Raw genomic sequence first — 15893 nt, forward strand, 5'->3', positions numbered from 1 at the left:
TTGCCAGTGTCACTAAGCGATCGGTTTCTGATCGCTGCATTAGTGTCACTGTTGCCGCTAGGCAGTTAGTTTTTTTTGAGGTTCGCCGCCAGGTTTATATAGCGTTAGGTACCCCCATAAATAAAGGTTTTAACCCCTGATTGCCCCTAGAGTTAACCCTTTCACCCCTATTGCCAGTGTCACTAAGCGATCGGTTTCTGATCGCTGTATTAGTGTCACTGTTGCCGCTAGGCAGTTAGTTTTTTTTGAGGTTCGCCGCCAGGTTTATATAGCGTTAGGTACCCCCATAAATAAAGGTTTTAACCCCTGATTGCCCCTAGAGTTAACCCTTTCACCCCTATTGCCAGTGTCACTAAGCGATCGGTTTCTGATCGCTGTATTAGTGTCACTGTTGCCGCTAGGCAGTTAGTTTTTTTTGAGGTTCGCCGCCAGGTTTATATAGCGTTAGGTACCCCCATAAATAAAGGTTTTAACCCCTGATTGCCCCTAGAGTTAACCCTTTCACCACTGATCACTGTATAAGTGTCACTGGTGACGTGGTTAGCCAGTTAGTTATTTAGTTATTTTAGGTTCGCCACCAGGTTTTTAGAAAGCGTTAGGTACCCCCATATATTACCGAATAAAGGTTTTAACCCCCTGATTGCCCCCTAGTTAACCCTTTCACCAGTGATCACCGTATAAGTGTTACGGTTGACGCTGGTTGGTTAGTTTGCTGTTTATAGCATCAGAGCACCCGCCGTATATAACCCAATAGGTTTAACCCCCTGATCACCCGGCGGGTGATATAAATTTAATTTTAGCGCCAGTCAGGGTCTGCGTCACCCCAGGCAGCGTTAGGTTAGAGCCAGTACCGCTTACACCCACTCGCTAAGCATACACCCCCCTTAGTGGTATAGGATCTGAACGGATCGATACCTGATCTGATCAGATCTATACTAGCGTACCCAGCAGTTTAGGGTACCCAAAAACGCATTGTTAGCGGAATCAGCCCAGATACCCGCTAGCACCTGCGTTTTCCCCCTCTGCCCAGCCCAACCCACCCAAGTGCAGTATCGATCGATCACTGTCACTTACAAAACACAAGACACATAACTGCAGCGTTCGCAGAGACAGGCCTGATCCCTGCGATCGCTTACAGTTTTTTTTGAAGCGTTTTCTACATTTGCTTTTCTATAGTCAGGTGCTTTTTTTACCTGTGAATCCTTACCATTGTACCACTAAATTTAGAGTCCAAAATGGCAAACCGAAGGTACAATGATAAGCAGGCCTTTGAGTTCATGTGCATGTCAGATAGTGAAGAGGAGGAGGTCACGCATCTGACAGATTCTGGCTCAGAATATGAACCCATTTACGACAGCGGCTCCATGTCAGATAGCTCGCACGACGAAGTTGAGGTCCCTGCTAAGGCCAGGCGTACCCGATCCCATTCTGATGTTGTTGAGCAGCAAGAACCGCAGGACCCTCGTATGGAGCAGAGATCCAGTACTAGCGCCGCTATTCCTTCTGGTGAATTGGCAAGCACCAGCGGCCTAGTACACCCTGGTCGTTTATCCAGCACTGCAGTAACACTTGGTGACGTGGCGAGTCCCATAAGTGCAGTTGAAGCTGGCGATGTGGCAAGCACAAGTAGTGTCCCGCTGCCACCAAGAAAAAGACAGAGACAGGCCCGTCGTGCCCATAGTGCCCTTCCTGTAGAATTTGCCTATCCTGATTGGGTCCCCACCACTTCTACAGCACCTGTACTTCCCCCATTCACTGGCCAACCCGGTATTCAGGTGGATACAGCGAACTTTATGTCACTTGATTTTTATTCGCTGTATTTCACGGAAGATCTCTATAGATCTATTGTGGACCAGACCAATTTATATGCTGGTACTTACATCGCCGCTAACCCCCAGTCTCGCCTTGCCAAAGAATGGAAACCTCTCGAGGTTTCCGAATTTAAGACCTTTCTGGGCCTTACCCTCAACATGGGCATACACAAATTTCCGTCATTGCGGATGTATTGGTCCACACATCCCATTGACCATATGTACATTTTCTCTGCTCACATGGCCAGGAGACGATACGAGGCGATCCTGCGGTTCCTGCATTTCAGTGACAATGCACTTTGTCGTCCATGTGGAGACCCTGAATTTGACCGGCTCTACAAAATTCGGCCCCTCGTAAACCATTTCAACGAACGTTTTGCAGCCTTGTTTAATCCCCAGCAGGTTGTATGCGTTGATGAGTCCCTGATTAAATTTGCTGGCCGCTTGTCTTTCAAACAGTACCTTCCCAGCAAGCGTGCCAGATACGGGGTCAAGCTCTATAAGCTCTGTGACAGGGCCACAGGCTACACATGGAGCTTTAGGGTTTACGAGGGAAAAGATAGTCAGGTAGAGCCGGAAGGATGCCCAGATTACATGGGGAGCGCTGGCAAGATTGTTTGGGACTTGGTGTCACCCTTATTCGGAAAGGGGTACCATTTGTATGTGGACAATTTTTACAGCAGCGTGCCACTTTTTAGCCACTTATTTGATCAACAGATTGGAGCATGTGGCACCGTGCGACCTAATCGCCGGGGCTTCCCCCAGCGGCTTGTAGATGCCCGTGTTAGGCCGGGGGCGAGAGCCTGCTGCAGATGTAAAAATTTGCTCGCTGTGAAGTGGCGGGACAATAGGAATGTTTTCGTTCTTACCACCCTTCACGCAGACACGACAGTCCAAATTCGTACGGCGACTGGTGTTGTGGAGAAACCCCTCTGTGTCCACGAATATAACCTTAATATGGGAGGGGTGGACCTCAACGACCAGTTGATGGCGCCGTATCATATTGCCCGTAAGACGAGACGCTGGTACAAAAAAGTGTCTCTACATTTATTTCAATTGGCTCTACTGAATGCTCATGTCTTATACAGAGCTTCAGGACGGAATGAATCCTTCCTTCAATTCCAGAGGGATATCATCACAGAACTCCTGTATCCAGGCGGTATTGTACCTCACCATCTCCTACCAAATGCAGTAAGCCGACTGCATGAGAGGCATTTTTCTTATGTCCTCCCGAGTACCCCTACCCAACGAGCCCCCCAAAGAAAATGTCGTGTCTGTACCAAGCGCGGATTTAGGCGTGACACCCGTTATTTTTGTCCCAAATGTCCTGGCAATCCTGGTCTTTGCATTGGTGAATGTTTTGAACGCTTCCACACACACGTTAATTATTAGTGTAGGGTGAAACATTTCACAGGCTAGGCACACTCACACAGGGTCTCCCAAGATGCCATCGCATTTTGAGAGACCCAAACCTGGAACCGAAAAGTTGAAGTTACAGTTCACAGTTACAAAAAAAAGTGTTAAAAAAAAAAAAAAAAAAAGTAAAAAATAAAAACACACAAAAAAATATAAAATAAAAAAACCAAAAATAGTTGTCGTTTTATTGTTCTCTCCCTCTCTATTCTCTCTCTATTGTTCTGCTCTTTTTTACTGTATTCTATTCTGCAAAGTTTTATTGTTGTTATGTTTTTTCATGCTTGCTTTTCAGGTATGTAATTTATTTTACTGTTTTCAGGTACGCCATTCAGCTGTTGCGCGGACTTATTTATCTTGACAGCAACAGCGTTTGCTCCCACGATATATAAAGCCGCGACTCCAGTGCTGTAGGAGGTGATTTCACCACCACAGTTAAAAAAAAGAGCATATATGCCGAAGCATGCGGGCAGCAGGGGCGGAGGAGCGATTTTGCTCCTAATGCCGCGTACATACGGTTGACATTCCTACGGAGGCTTTCCCGTGGAAAAGTCTGACCATGTGTACACGGCATAGAAAAGTCCGACCGTGTGTACGCGGCATAGAAAAGTCCGACCGTACGCGGCATAACTTTTTTGCGGGAGGATGCCCCCATGCTTTGGCATATATATATATTTTAGGCACAGGTTGCGTTAAAAAATGTTTTATTTTTTACTATGTTTTTTTATAGGTATTTGCTTTGCAGGTATGGTATGATCTTACTGTTATACTGGAATGTTACTTTGTTTTAATGTTAACCATCATTTGCTTAGCAGGTACGCCATTCAGTTGCAGTGCGGATTTATTTAGCGTGACAGCAACAGCGTTTGCTCCCACGATATATAAAGCCGCGACTCCAATGCTGTAGGAGGTGATTTCACCACTACAGTTCAAAAAAGAGCATATATGCCGGAGCATGGGGGCATTAGGGGCGGAGGAGCGATTTTGCTCCTAATGCCGCGTACATACGGTTGACATTCCTACGGAGGCTTTCCTGTGGAAAAGTCTGACCATGTGTACACGGCATAGAAAAGTCCGACCGTGTGTACGCGGCATAGAAAAGTCCGACCGTACGCGGCATAACTTTTTTGCGGGAGGATGCCCCCATGCTTCGGCATATATAAATGGTGCATGTATGCCCATCATTAGAAGTGGGTGGATGAAGGGAGGTATTCTAATGGTGGGCATACCCACCGATCAATCTTTTTTTTGTTCAGCCAACAGACTGCATGAAAAAAAAAAAGATTACAATACATGTCCAACAAGAACCATCAACGTACTGGTATGTTGCAGGACTTTGAATGGTTATACCAGAATGATGCCTGTGGGTTTAGGCATCATCTTGGTATCATTCTTTTCAGCCAGCGGTCGGCTTTCATGTAAAAGCAGTCCTAGCGGCTAATTAGCCTCTAGACTGCTTTTACATTCAGTGGGAGGGAATGTCCCCCCCCCCAGATATAAACGGCGCCATTGAGAATATGGGAAAGCATTTTATCACACCGATCTTGGTGTGGTCAGATGCTTTGAGGGCAGAGGAAAGATCTAGGGTCTAATAGACCCCATTTAAAAAAAAAAAAGAGTACCTGTCACTAACTATTGCTATCATAAGGGATATTTACATTCCCTGAGATAACAATAAAAATGGTAAAAAAATAAATAAATGGAAGGAACAGTTAACAAATAAAATAAAAAAAGCGAAATAAATATATAAAAAAATAAAAAAATAAAAAAAAGCATCCCTGTCCCCCCCTGCTCTTGCGCAAAGACGAACGCAAGCGTCGGTCTGGAGTCATATGTAAACAGCAATTGCACCATGCATGTGAGGTATCACCGCGAAGGGCAGATCGAGGGCAGTCATTTTAGCAGTAGACCTACTCTGTAAATCTAATGTGGTAACCTGTAAAGGCTTTTAAAGGCTTTTAAAAATGTATGTAGTTTGTCGCCACTGCGCGTTTGTGCGCAATTTTAAAGTATGTCGTGTTTGGTATCCATGTACTCGGCCTAAGATCATAATTTTTATTTCATCAATAATTTGGGCAATATAGTGTGTTTTAGTGCTTTAAAATAAAAAAAAGTGTATTTTTTCCCCAAAAAATGCGTTTGAAAAAACGCTGCGCAAATACTGTGTGGAAATTTTTTTTGCAACACCTACCATTTTAATCTGTAGGGCCTTTGCTTTAAAAAAATATATAATGTTTGGGGGTTCAACTTTACTTTCTTGCAAAAAAATAATATGTTTTTATGTAAACAAACAGTGTCAGAAAGGGCTTTTTCTTCAAGTGGTTAGAAGAGTGGGTGATGTGTGACATAAGCTTCTAATTGTTGTGCATAAAATGCCAGGACAATTGAAAACCCCCCCAAATGACCCCATTTTGGAAAGTAGACACCCCAAGCTATTTGCTGAGAGGCATCTTAAGTCCATGGAATATTTTAGATTTTGACCCAAGTTGCGGGAAATATAAATATATATATATATATATATTTTTTTTTGCGCAAAGTTGTCACTAAATGATATATTGCTCAAACATGCCATGGGCATATGTGGAATTACACCCCAAAATGCATTCTGCTGCTTCTCCTGAGTACGGGGATACCACATGTGTGAGACTTTTTGGGAGCCTAGCCGCGTACGGGACCCCAAAAACCAATCACCGCCTTCAGGCTTTCTAAGGGTGTAAATTTTTGATTTCACTCCTCACTACCTATCACAGTTTCGAAGGCCATAAAATGCCAAAATAGCACAAAAAAAACCCAAATGACCCCATTTTGGAAAGAAGACACCCCAAGGAAACTGCTGAGAGGCATGTTGAGTCCATTGATTTTTTTTTTTTTTGTCCAAAGTGATTGAATAATGAGAAAAAAAAAAAAAAAGAAAAATGTGTCACTAAATGATATATTGCTCACACATGCCATGGTTATATGTGGAGTTGCACCCTAAAATACATTCTGCTGCTTCTCCTGAGTACGGGGATACCACATGTTTGGGACTTTTTGGGAGCCTAGCCGCGTACGGGACCCCGAAAACCAAGCACCGCCTTCAGCATTTCTAAGGGCGCAAATTTTTGATTTCACTCCTCACTACCTATCACAGTTTCGAAGGCCATAAAATGCCAAAATAGCACAAAAAACCCCCAAATGACCCCATTTTGGAAAGTAGACACCCCAAGCTATTTGCTGAGAGGCATGTTGAGTCCATGGAATATTTAATTTTTTTGCCCCAAGTGATTGAATCATGACCAAAAAAAATTAAAATAAAAAAATGTACAAAACATTGTCACTAAATGATATATTTCTCACACATGCCATGGTTATATGTGGAATTGCACCCCAAAATACATTCTGCTACTTCTCCTGAGTACGGGGATACCACATGTGTGGGACTTTTTGGGAGCCTAGCCGCGTATGAGACCCCGAAAACCAAGCACCGCCTTCAAGATTTCTAAGGACATAAATTTTTGATTTCACTCACACAAATCTTGAAGGCAGTGCTTGGTTTTCGGGGCCCCGTACGCGGCTAGGCTCCCAAAAAGTCCCACACATGTGGTATCCCCGTACTCAGGAGAAGCAGCAGAATGTATTTTGGGGTGCAATTCCACATATAACCGTGGCATGTGTGAGAAATATATCATTTAGTGACAACGTTTTGTATTTTTTTTTTTTGGTCATTATTCAGTGACTTGGGGCAAAAAAATTAAATATTCCATGGACTCAACATGCCTCTCAGCAAATAGCTTGGGGTGTCTACTTTCCAAAATGGGGTCATTTGGGGGGGTTTTGTGCTGTTTTGGCATTTTATTGCCTTCGAAACTGTGATAGGTAGTGAGGAGTGAAATCAAAAATTTATGCCCTTAGAAATCCTGAAGGCGGTGATTGGTTTTCGGGGTCCCGTACGCGGCTAGGCTCCCAAAAAGTCCCACACATGTGGTATCCCCGTACTCAGGAGAAGCAGCAGAATGTATTTTGGGGTGCAATTCCACATATAACCGTGGCATGTGTGAGAAATATATCATTTAGTGACAACGTTTTGTATTTTTTTTTTTTTGGTCATTATTCAGTGACTTGGGGCAAAAAAATTAAATATTCCATGGACTCAACATGCCTCTCAGCAAATAGCTTGGGGTGTCTACTTTCCAAAATGGGGTCATTTGGGGGGGTTTTGTGCTGTTTTGGCATTTTATTGCCTTCGAAACTGTGATAGGTAGTGAGGAGTGAAATCAAAAATTTATGCCCTTAGAAATCCTGAAGGCGGTGATTGGTTTTCGGGGTCCCGTACGCGGCTAGGCTCCCAAAAAGTCCCACACATGTGGTATCCCCGTACTCAGGAGAAGCAGCAGAATGTATTTTGGGGTGCAATTCCACATATGCCCATGGCATATGTGAGAAATATATCATTTAGTGACAACGTTTTGTAAAAAATTTTTTTTTTTTTTTTTTGGTCATTATTCAATCACTTGGGGCCATAAAATTAAATATTCCATGGACTCAACATGCCTCTCAGCAAATAGCTTGGGGTGTCTTCTTTCCAAAATGGGGCCATTTGGGGGGGTTGTGTGACATCTTGGCATTTTATGGCCTTCAAAACTGTGATAGGTAGTGATAGGTAGTGAGGAGTGAAATCAAAAATGTATGCCCTTAGAAATCTTGAAGGCGGTGCTTTGTTTTCGGGGCCCCGTACGTGGCTAGGCTCACAAAAAGTCCCACATATGTGGTATCCCCGTACTCGGGAGAAGCAGCAGAATGTCTTTTGGGGTGCAATTCCACATATAACTATGGCATGTGTGAGCAATATATCATTTAGTGACAACTTTGTGCAAAAAAAAATCAGTTTGTCATATTCCCGCAACTTGTGTCAAAATATAAAATATTCCATGGACTCGACATGCCTCTCAGCAAATAGCTTAGGGTGTCTACTTTCCAAAATGGGGTCATTTGGTTTTTTTTTTTGCTATTTTGGCATTTTATGGCCTTCGAAACCTTGATAGGTAGTGAGGAGTGAAATCAAAAATTTGTGCCCTTAGAAATGCTGAAGGCGGTGCTTGGGTTTTGGGGCCCCGTATGCGGCTAGGCTCCCAAAAAGTCCCACACATGTGGTATCCCCGTACTCAGGAGAAGCAGCAGAATGTATTTTGGGGTGCAATTCCACATATAACCATGGCATGTGTGAGAAATATATCATTTAGTGACAACTTTTTGTAAACATTTTTTTTTTTTTTTTTTTTTCGTCATTATTCAATCACTTGGGACAAAAAAATTAAATATTCAATGGACTCAACATGCCTCTCAGCAGTTTCCTTGGGGTGTCTACTTTCCAAAATGGGGTCATTTGGGGGGGTTTTGTACTGCCTTGCCATTTTAGCACCTCAAGAAATGAGATAGGCAGTCATAAAATAAAAGCTGTGTAAATTCCAGAAAATGTACCCTAGTTTGTAGACGCTATAACTTTTGCGAAAACCAATAAATATACGCTTATTGCGATTTTTTTTACTAAAGACATGTGGCTGAATACATTTTGGCCTAAATGTTTGACTAAAATTTAGTTTATTCGATTTTTTTTACTTTTTGTTATAAGAAAAATCATTTTTTTTCAAAATTTACGGTCTTTTTGCGTTTATATCGCAAAAAATAAAAATCGCAGAGGCGATCAAATACCATCAAAATAAAGCTCTATTTGTGGGAAGAAAAGGACGCAAGTTTCGTTTCGGTACAACATTGCATGACCGCGCAATTACCAGTTAAAGCAGCGCATTGCCAAATTGTAAAAACACCTCTGGTCTTTAGACAGCGTATTGGTCCGGAGCTTAAGTGGTTAAGGAATAGCGCTATACATGTTTGGTATATAATAATGGGAAAAATACTTAATACTTAATAAAAGTCAGTTTTTGTGAAAGGTACCACAATTTTTTTCAAAACAATGTAAAATCATCCACTGCACGTAAGAAATCAGCTTTGTTTGGGACTTCTGTTTTTAACCACTTAAGCTCCGGAAGGATGGCTGTGGTGCTAAGGGTTCCACATAATACAAATGGCACACATAATTTTCTTTCAACACAAATAGAGCTTTCTTTTTGTGGTATTTGATTATCACTGGGTTTTTTATTTTAAAAATAAAAAAAGACAAAACATTTTGAAAAGAAAAACCCAATATTTTTTACTTTCTGCTATAAGAATCTAATGAAAAAACATACAAATAAATTAAATTCTTCATACATTTAGGGCAAAATTTATTCTGCTACATGTCTTGGTAAAAATAAAATCCCAATAAGTTTATATTGATTGGTTTGTGTGGAAGTTATAGCTATAACTACAAACTATGTTATATATGCTGGAGTTTTTATTTATTTTGCTTAAAACTAGTAATGGCAGGTGATCAGTGACTTATAGTGGGGCTGTGATGGGAAATCTGACATTAACTGACACAGGGTGTGAAATGACTGACATCACTAGTGATACCAATACAGTGGTCAGTGAGAAAACTATGCACGGTCACTATACTAATGACACTGGCTGGGAAGGGGTTAACATCTCAGGGTTTGCTGCTTTTTACTAAAAATATTTTTGTTCCTTCTCCCTTTGTGTGTGCACGCCCTGAACCTGGGAGCAGGGTATGTGCTTTCCTGTCTGTTTTTTTTGTGCATATGGCTGATCAGTAAAAACCTGCAAGGAGGAAAACCCATGTCTCCATTATTGCACATAAGGCCCTCTTACCAACAGGGAATTTTCAGTATTCCTAACATATAAGTTAGTAATACTCTAGTGAGGGTTTATAAAATGTCTTATTCAGGTGCACAGTAGTGGCCGTGGTCATACCTTGCCAGAATCCTGTATCATTTTCACATTTTCAGCACCAAATTTGTCCGAGTACAGCTTGAGAAGGCGTTGGGAGATCTCAGACAGTGGAGTCAGCTTGGGCTCCTTGTAAATATATTCCTTCCCATCTTCTTCTTCAAAAAAACCCTGCAAAACTTATCTGGATTAGATTTTGTTCTGCTACCAATGGGAGAAAACAAAGGATGACAAAACTGTAAACACTTTGCACACAATGAAAAACATCACGTGATCCTTCACATGACAACTGAGAATGAAAAAAAGAAAAAAAATTAACAACTTGTCACTGAGAAAAAGATGTAAAATGGTATGATACAGTTATTGGTCAGTGACAGTGATACTGTAGTTAATCCCATGCATCAATATTTTTATTTTATAAGATAATCATTTGTTGGCCTTCAAGTTTCTGAGGTCCTAGTTTGAGCAGGTCATACTGGCAGAGCAGGCCTTATGCCTTGCTGTTTGTGTATAACCCTCGAGCAGTTCCAGAATAAATTTTCTGTTATAATTAATTATACTTACATTTTTTGGCCAAAATTTTATTCGCTAGACTTCAATAGCACACATCTACATAAATGCCTTAATTTCCTTACAAATAGATGTTCATTTAGCTGAACTAAATGAGTATTCTCAATTAAGGATATTTTTCAGCTGTCCTTTTTACTTATATAATTAAAGTCTGCCATAGATCGACCTTACTGTATTTTTTTTTTTTTAAATGCCCAAAATTTCTAATGCAATGATGTTGCTTTAACTTTATATAATTTAAAGGGGCCGTTAGAAACTGGTGGAAAGGATTAACTGAATCCAAAAATAGTGGATTTTTCTTTTCTTTAAGTGAAATGGAGAATAATGAACACAAGAGGATGCCACAAAGAAAGTGTAAATTAAAAACAGAATTCACATCAAGCCAAACCCTTTAAAGATACTGTAACTGTAGTGCCTTATGAGTAAGCCACTCTACAGGAATTACCTCCACATCTGTTTCAGTGTCTGTAAACTGGTATTGCTATAAAAGCATAAGAGAGAGGAGTAAGCAGAAAAAAACAACAGTCATATTGCTTTTCGTGGAAGAACTGCACAAAGTCTCCTGAAAACAGCATCCGAATGAGAAGCTTCCATAAACTTCAAGCAGTGTGTGCAGTCTAAAGAATGGCTGTGGTGCTAAGGGTTCCACATAATACAAATGGCACACCAAATTACAGCCATTCAAATTTGCAATTCATGCATTACACACAGAGAAAATGTGCAGATGGAAAGACTTTACTAGTCAGATGAGAAGTGAAAAGTTATCAACCAGTTTATGCATGGTATGCAAAATGCTGCCATTATAACAGCAAAGCACACAAAAGCATGAAAGAAACCAAATGTAAAACTTCTCCACCAAATCCGACAAGACTTACCGCTGCCTTAAGTTAGTAGAGGAAAGAGGAGAAATGCAAATGGTCAAAATAGGTCACTAAGGAATATTTAGAAACAAGTTTTCTTTCCATGCCTGAAAGAAATGTGATCTGTAATCCAATGACTAAATAGACTTTTCATTTCACCATAGTGGTGTGGAACATAATCTGATCAGAATGATTGCTTAGGCTTCATTTAGCACAGAAGCAGCATCCTAACGCCCAGTACACACGATCAGAATATTGTACAAAAAAATACCGCTTTCTAAGCAATCGTATGATAATCTGAAACTATCCAAAGAGACAAACACAATGATGTTTCTTGTACGAGGCCAGATCCTACGATTTTTGTTTAATCGGTACAGTTTTCGCCCAAAAATGCAATACAAATACATTACATAATTTCAGAATTGTTTTCTGTCGAATGAGAATTGCATATAAAACAATCATTCATCCCATAATCTCATCATGTGTACTAGGCTTAAGACACAGTTTGCATTTTAAAAGTCGATCTTAAATGAAAATATGTTAAAACTGGGCAAACGATAATAAGGCATTCAAGATCACCAAAAGGTCTTTAACAGCACAGGAGTGATGTGAAAAAAGTTCTATGTAATCACTAAACATAAATAAGTAGAATTTAATAAAACTGGAGCAGACAGAATCTGCAGCAGCTGTGCACAGTAACCAATCAGCTTGTTCAGTTAATCTTTGAAAATGAAACACAGAATCTGATTGGTTGCCATGCACATCTGCTCAAGATTCTGGCTGCTCTAGTCTTCGTAAATTGCCGCAATGTCTTCTGCCCAATCAAACCCATGCTTTTAGTAAAGATAGACACTTCAGAAAACATTTCAATCGGAGATTGGGGCGATTTCTGACCTCTTGTGAAAATCCTAACTGCTTAGCTGTTATACTGACCCATTGGCTCCAATATTTTCTGCGTCATTAAACTAGAACAAGTATGCAGATTAGAAAAGCTATATGCAGAGGAGCAAGATGTCCATTTCTAAAATATTTGCCTGGGTTAATGACTCAAAGTTTTGAAAAAAAGAAAGGCTCAGCATGAAAGCCAGGCAGCTAGCATTTTTAGATTGGGAGCTAAGCAATAGTAACCCTACACGTTTCCTTCATGATAGGTCAACGTCAAACAACTTATCGTCTGGCTACAGGTTTCCAAAGCTTAGTCCAAATGATATGACCTGGCCAAAAGCAGCACTGAAGGCCTGAACAGCTACTATACGCATGTGTGTGAAAGTCTTCACTCCTTAAGAAACATAACTTAAATTTATCCAACTTGTATGGAACTCACATTTTTTATATCACCAGAAATAATTACTTGGGGAGCAACCAGGTGCACATTTATACTTTATTAGTAAAAATCATCATCGCTGTTAGAATCATAAATTAGATAAAAGGTGGTGGATAATCCTTACTTGTCCAAAGAAGGCCACTCTAAAATAGGTCCCCAGAAGTCTCTTGCCTGTATGCATCACCTCTGTAACCTTGCTGTAAGCCCGGTGAAGAGTGTCATATAAATGAGCGAGTCTCTGTTTAAAATAATGAAAAAAAATAGACTATAACATAAGGAATCTGATCACGAAGCAAGAAAGGTCAAGCCTGATCAAACATTTGCCTATAATTTTTTGTCAGCATTAAATGATCTGCAAAGTATTTTCTACAATTCACACAGCATAACAATTGCCACCAAATAAAATCCAAAATACAAGGATAGTTTAGTATGACTAAAATTAGATATCAAACAAAACATATCAGCATGAGGTCCGACAGAGTACCATCGAAGTAAACATGACTTCTGAAGTAGCTGTGTCAACCCATAAGCTAAATGATCGATTATGAAATGTTGTCTTTAAAGTATAACTAAAAGGAACTTTTATTTTAAGTTTTGGATAGAGTAAAGAGGGATTAGTACCATGTCATCTTTTATTTCGGTCTGTGCCCCCATTTGTCATGTTTACCATTATCGGTGAAAGTAAAGAAAATCTCAAATTTTGCGTTGTCCCCAAAAACATAATACAGGGAAAACCTTCCAATGAGGACACTAGTTCTGGTGACCTGGGGGTCTCCAAGGAATTCCATACATTTTCAGGGATTTCCTCACTTCCTGTTTGGCTATAGGTGAAGTACAAAATTCCAAAAGGATTGTCAAGATATTGTAGCGCACAGGAGGTAATCTCATAAATTCACTTTGTAGAGAAATCAGGGGTCTAAATAGATCCCTTTCGCCTCCTCTGTTTCCAGACAATGAAGACTTGGCACTGAGTGTACAGTGGAAATCGGAGATCAGGAGTTCAGTTATTGCTCACGGCCCAACATCTTAAAGGTAATTTACAGCTATTCTGGAATCGGTGTAGCCAGGTAAGTAATGTGACCCAGATGTGGTGAGCAGTTCGTTGTACAGGTTACTTTAACAGAAAACCTTTTTAATAACTCATACATAGATTCTTACAATGTCAAGTACAGTGTACTTCCTTCTAAACTGATATCTAACTAAGCTGTGTATCAACATAGCTCAAAGAAAATCTCTTCTGAACAACAAATTCAATTGAATCTATTATTTATTTTAACATGGACCTTAACTCAAAAGCTGACGATTTGCTATGTTATGGGGAACATCTGGAAATGTTAATTGTTAAGTGTACCCTAAAAAATGTACCTCCGAAGATATTGAATGAGATTTGGTAATTTCTGCTGGGTGTTGCTTAAGATTTTCCATGCTGAAGGCTCTGAAATAAGGAAGCAAAACCATGCCTCCAAGATCGCTTCTTCTAGTGCAGGGGTCTCCAAACTATCTAAACAAAAGGGCCGGTTTACTGTCATTCTGAATTTATGGGGGCTGGACTGTGGCTAATGGGAGTAAACAATGCCCCATCATTGTTTTTAGCGGAAGGAATAGTGCCCTATTAATATCGGTGGGAGGAATAGAACCCCATTCTTGGTGTCAGTGGGAGGAATAGTGCCCCATCCTTTGTGTCAGTTGTGGATGCAGTAGTGCCCCAAGGGCCTGATCGAGGCAAGCAAAGGGCCACATCCGACCCCAGGGCCGCAGTTTGGAGACCACTGTTCTAGTGTATGACAAGGCATGATATGTCAGTAAAAAGGGAAATATTGGCTGCATGGAAAACGCAAGCAATATTGGCGACTAGTCTCTTGCCTGCATTTTTTTTGTCAGTTTCCACATGACAAGTTCCTATTTGCCAATGAGACACCATCACTTTCAAGGATTAATAGGAAGGGTCAGGAATTGGGAGGGTCAAGTTTGACTGTTTTGGAAGGTTGAGCTTTACATAAAACTTCTACTATACATCTTTATATATTGATTGTTTTGAGATGCTTTTTTTTTTTTAACGATGGTGACTACAAGATGTACTTTATTCACAATACTCTTAGAATGAATTATCTTGGTTTGTGATAGGACTGCTTTAGGGCATTTCCATACCAATGATTTCCTCATCATGTTACTGTACAACCAAGAATTACCTCTAATAACCATAAATTAATTTGGGATTTTTTTTTAATCAAATGACAGTGACTCATGTTAGTTGCCAACATCCATGGCATTGCTAAACATAGCAGTTTCCATATCACCTGTATTATCAGGGAGCTACTCCAAGTTCTTATATAATGGGCAGAAAGTGTACAATGCCTGGTCTCTCATTACAATTTTGGTGCATGAAAAAAAAATGTAAACTAATTTAACCATAGTAAGAGGAATTCAATGATGATTTCTAAACGGAGTGAAGTATTGTAAAAAAAAAAAAAAAAAAAAGATTAGGAAAACTGATAAATTAATGTGAATATACAAACTTGATAAACATACCTCAAAATCCCTACGCTTTTCATAAATGGGAATGATGAGTTTATAGATGTCTGCAATTAGCTCATAACGCTCAGCTTTCCAAAGGCCGTCTGCACACTGTTCCAGAAGCTCCATCAGCACATCCTAAACACAGATTAGAACAGCATGCATCAGTAACATACAGTTACACTAAATCACAACAGCACCTCATATAAACATTCTGTCAATCCAGAGAAAAGGTAGGATGGCGCAAAATTCAATCAGGCATAGTCTCTAAAAAGTCCAATAATATAAACAGGGCAGGTGACTAAGGGTGTGCACTAGCGGCAGCTACCATTAAAGCAGAAGCAAACGCTGAATAATACAATGGTAAAAAGCAAGGCGCACCAGACTAAGTGCAGTATAAGTGTAATTTATTAAGACAACAGACAGCCAAATGGCTACTCACAGGGCAAAGGCATGAGTGGGCATGTAAACATAAAAGGGTCCGGAGTCACTGTGTCCCAGAGGATCAGGCAGTGATGGGGTGTCTGCAGGGGAATCCTGAAGCTGGCAGCCAATCGCGCAGTGTAGTTGCACCAACCT

General features: G+C 40.4%; 1 protein-coding gene across 18 annotated transcripts in view; it reads right to left on the reverse strand.

The window, feature by feature from the left end:
* DOCK9 (dedicator of cytokinesis 9) overlaps window positions 1–15893 on the reverse strand; it is a 365118-nt gene that overhangs the window by 21498 nt on the left and 327727 nt on the right. For 8 of the 18 annotated variants that reach the window (XM_040336151.1, XM_040336137.1, XM_040336142.1 and 5 more), the window contains exons 46-50: window positions 15330–15452; window positions 12925–13038; window positions 11492–11497; window positions 11062–11097; window positions 10071–10217 (exon numbers count right to left, since the gene is read on the reverse strand). In XM_040336151.1, coding sequence (XP_040192085.1) covers window positions 10071–10217; window positions 11062–11097; window positions 11492–11497; window positions 12925–13038; window positions 15330–15452 — 426 coding nt within the window. The remainder of the gene's footprint in view (window positions 1–10070; window positions 10218–11061; window positions 11098–11491; window positions 11498–12924; window positions 13039–15329; window positions 15453–15893) is intronic. The other 10 variants (XM_040336152.1, XM_040336141.1, XM_040336145.1 and 7 more) reach the window with 2 other exon arrangements.

The sequence above is a fragment of the Rana temporaria genome, chromosome 2 (genome assembly GCF_905171775.1).
Source record: "Rana temporaria chromosome 2, aRanTem1.1, whole genome shotgun sequence".
NCBI lineage: Eukaryota > Metazoa > Chordata > Amphibia > Anura > Ranidae > Rana > Rana temporaria.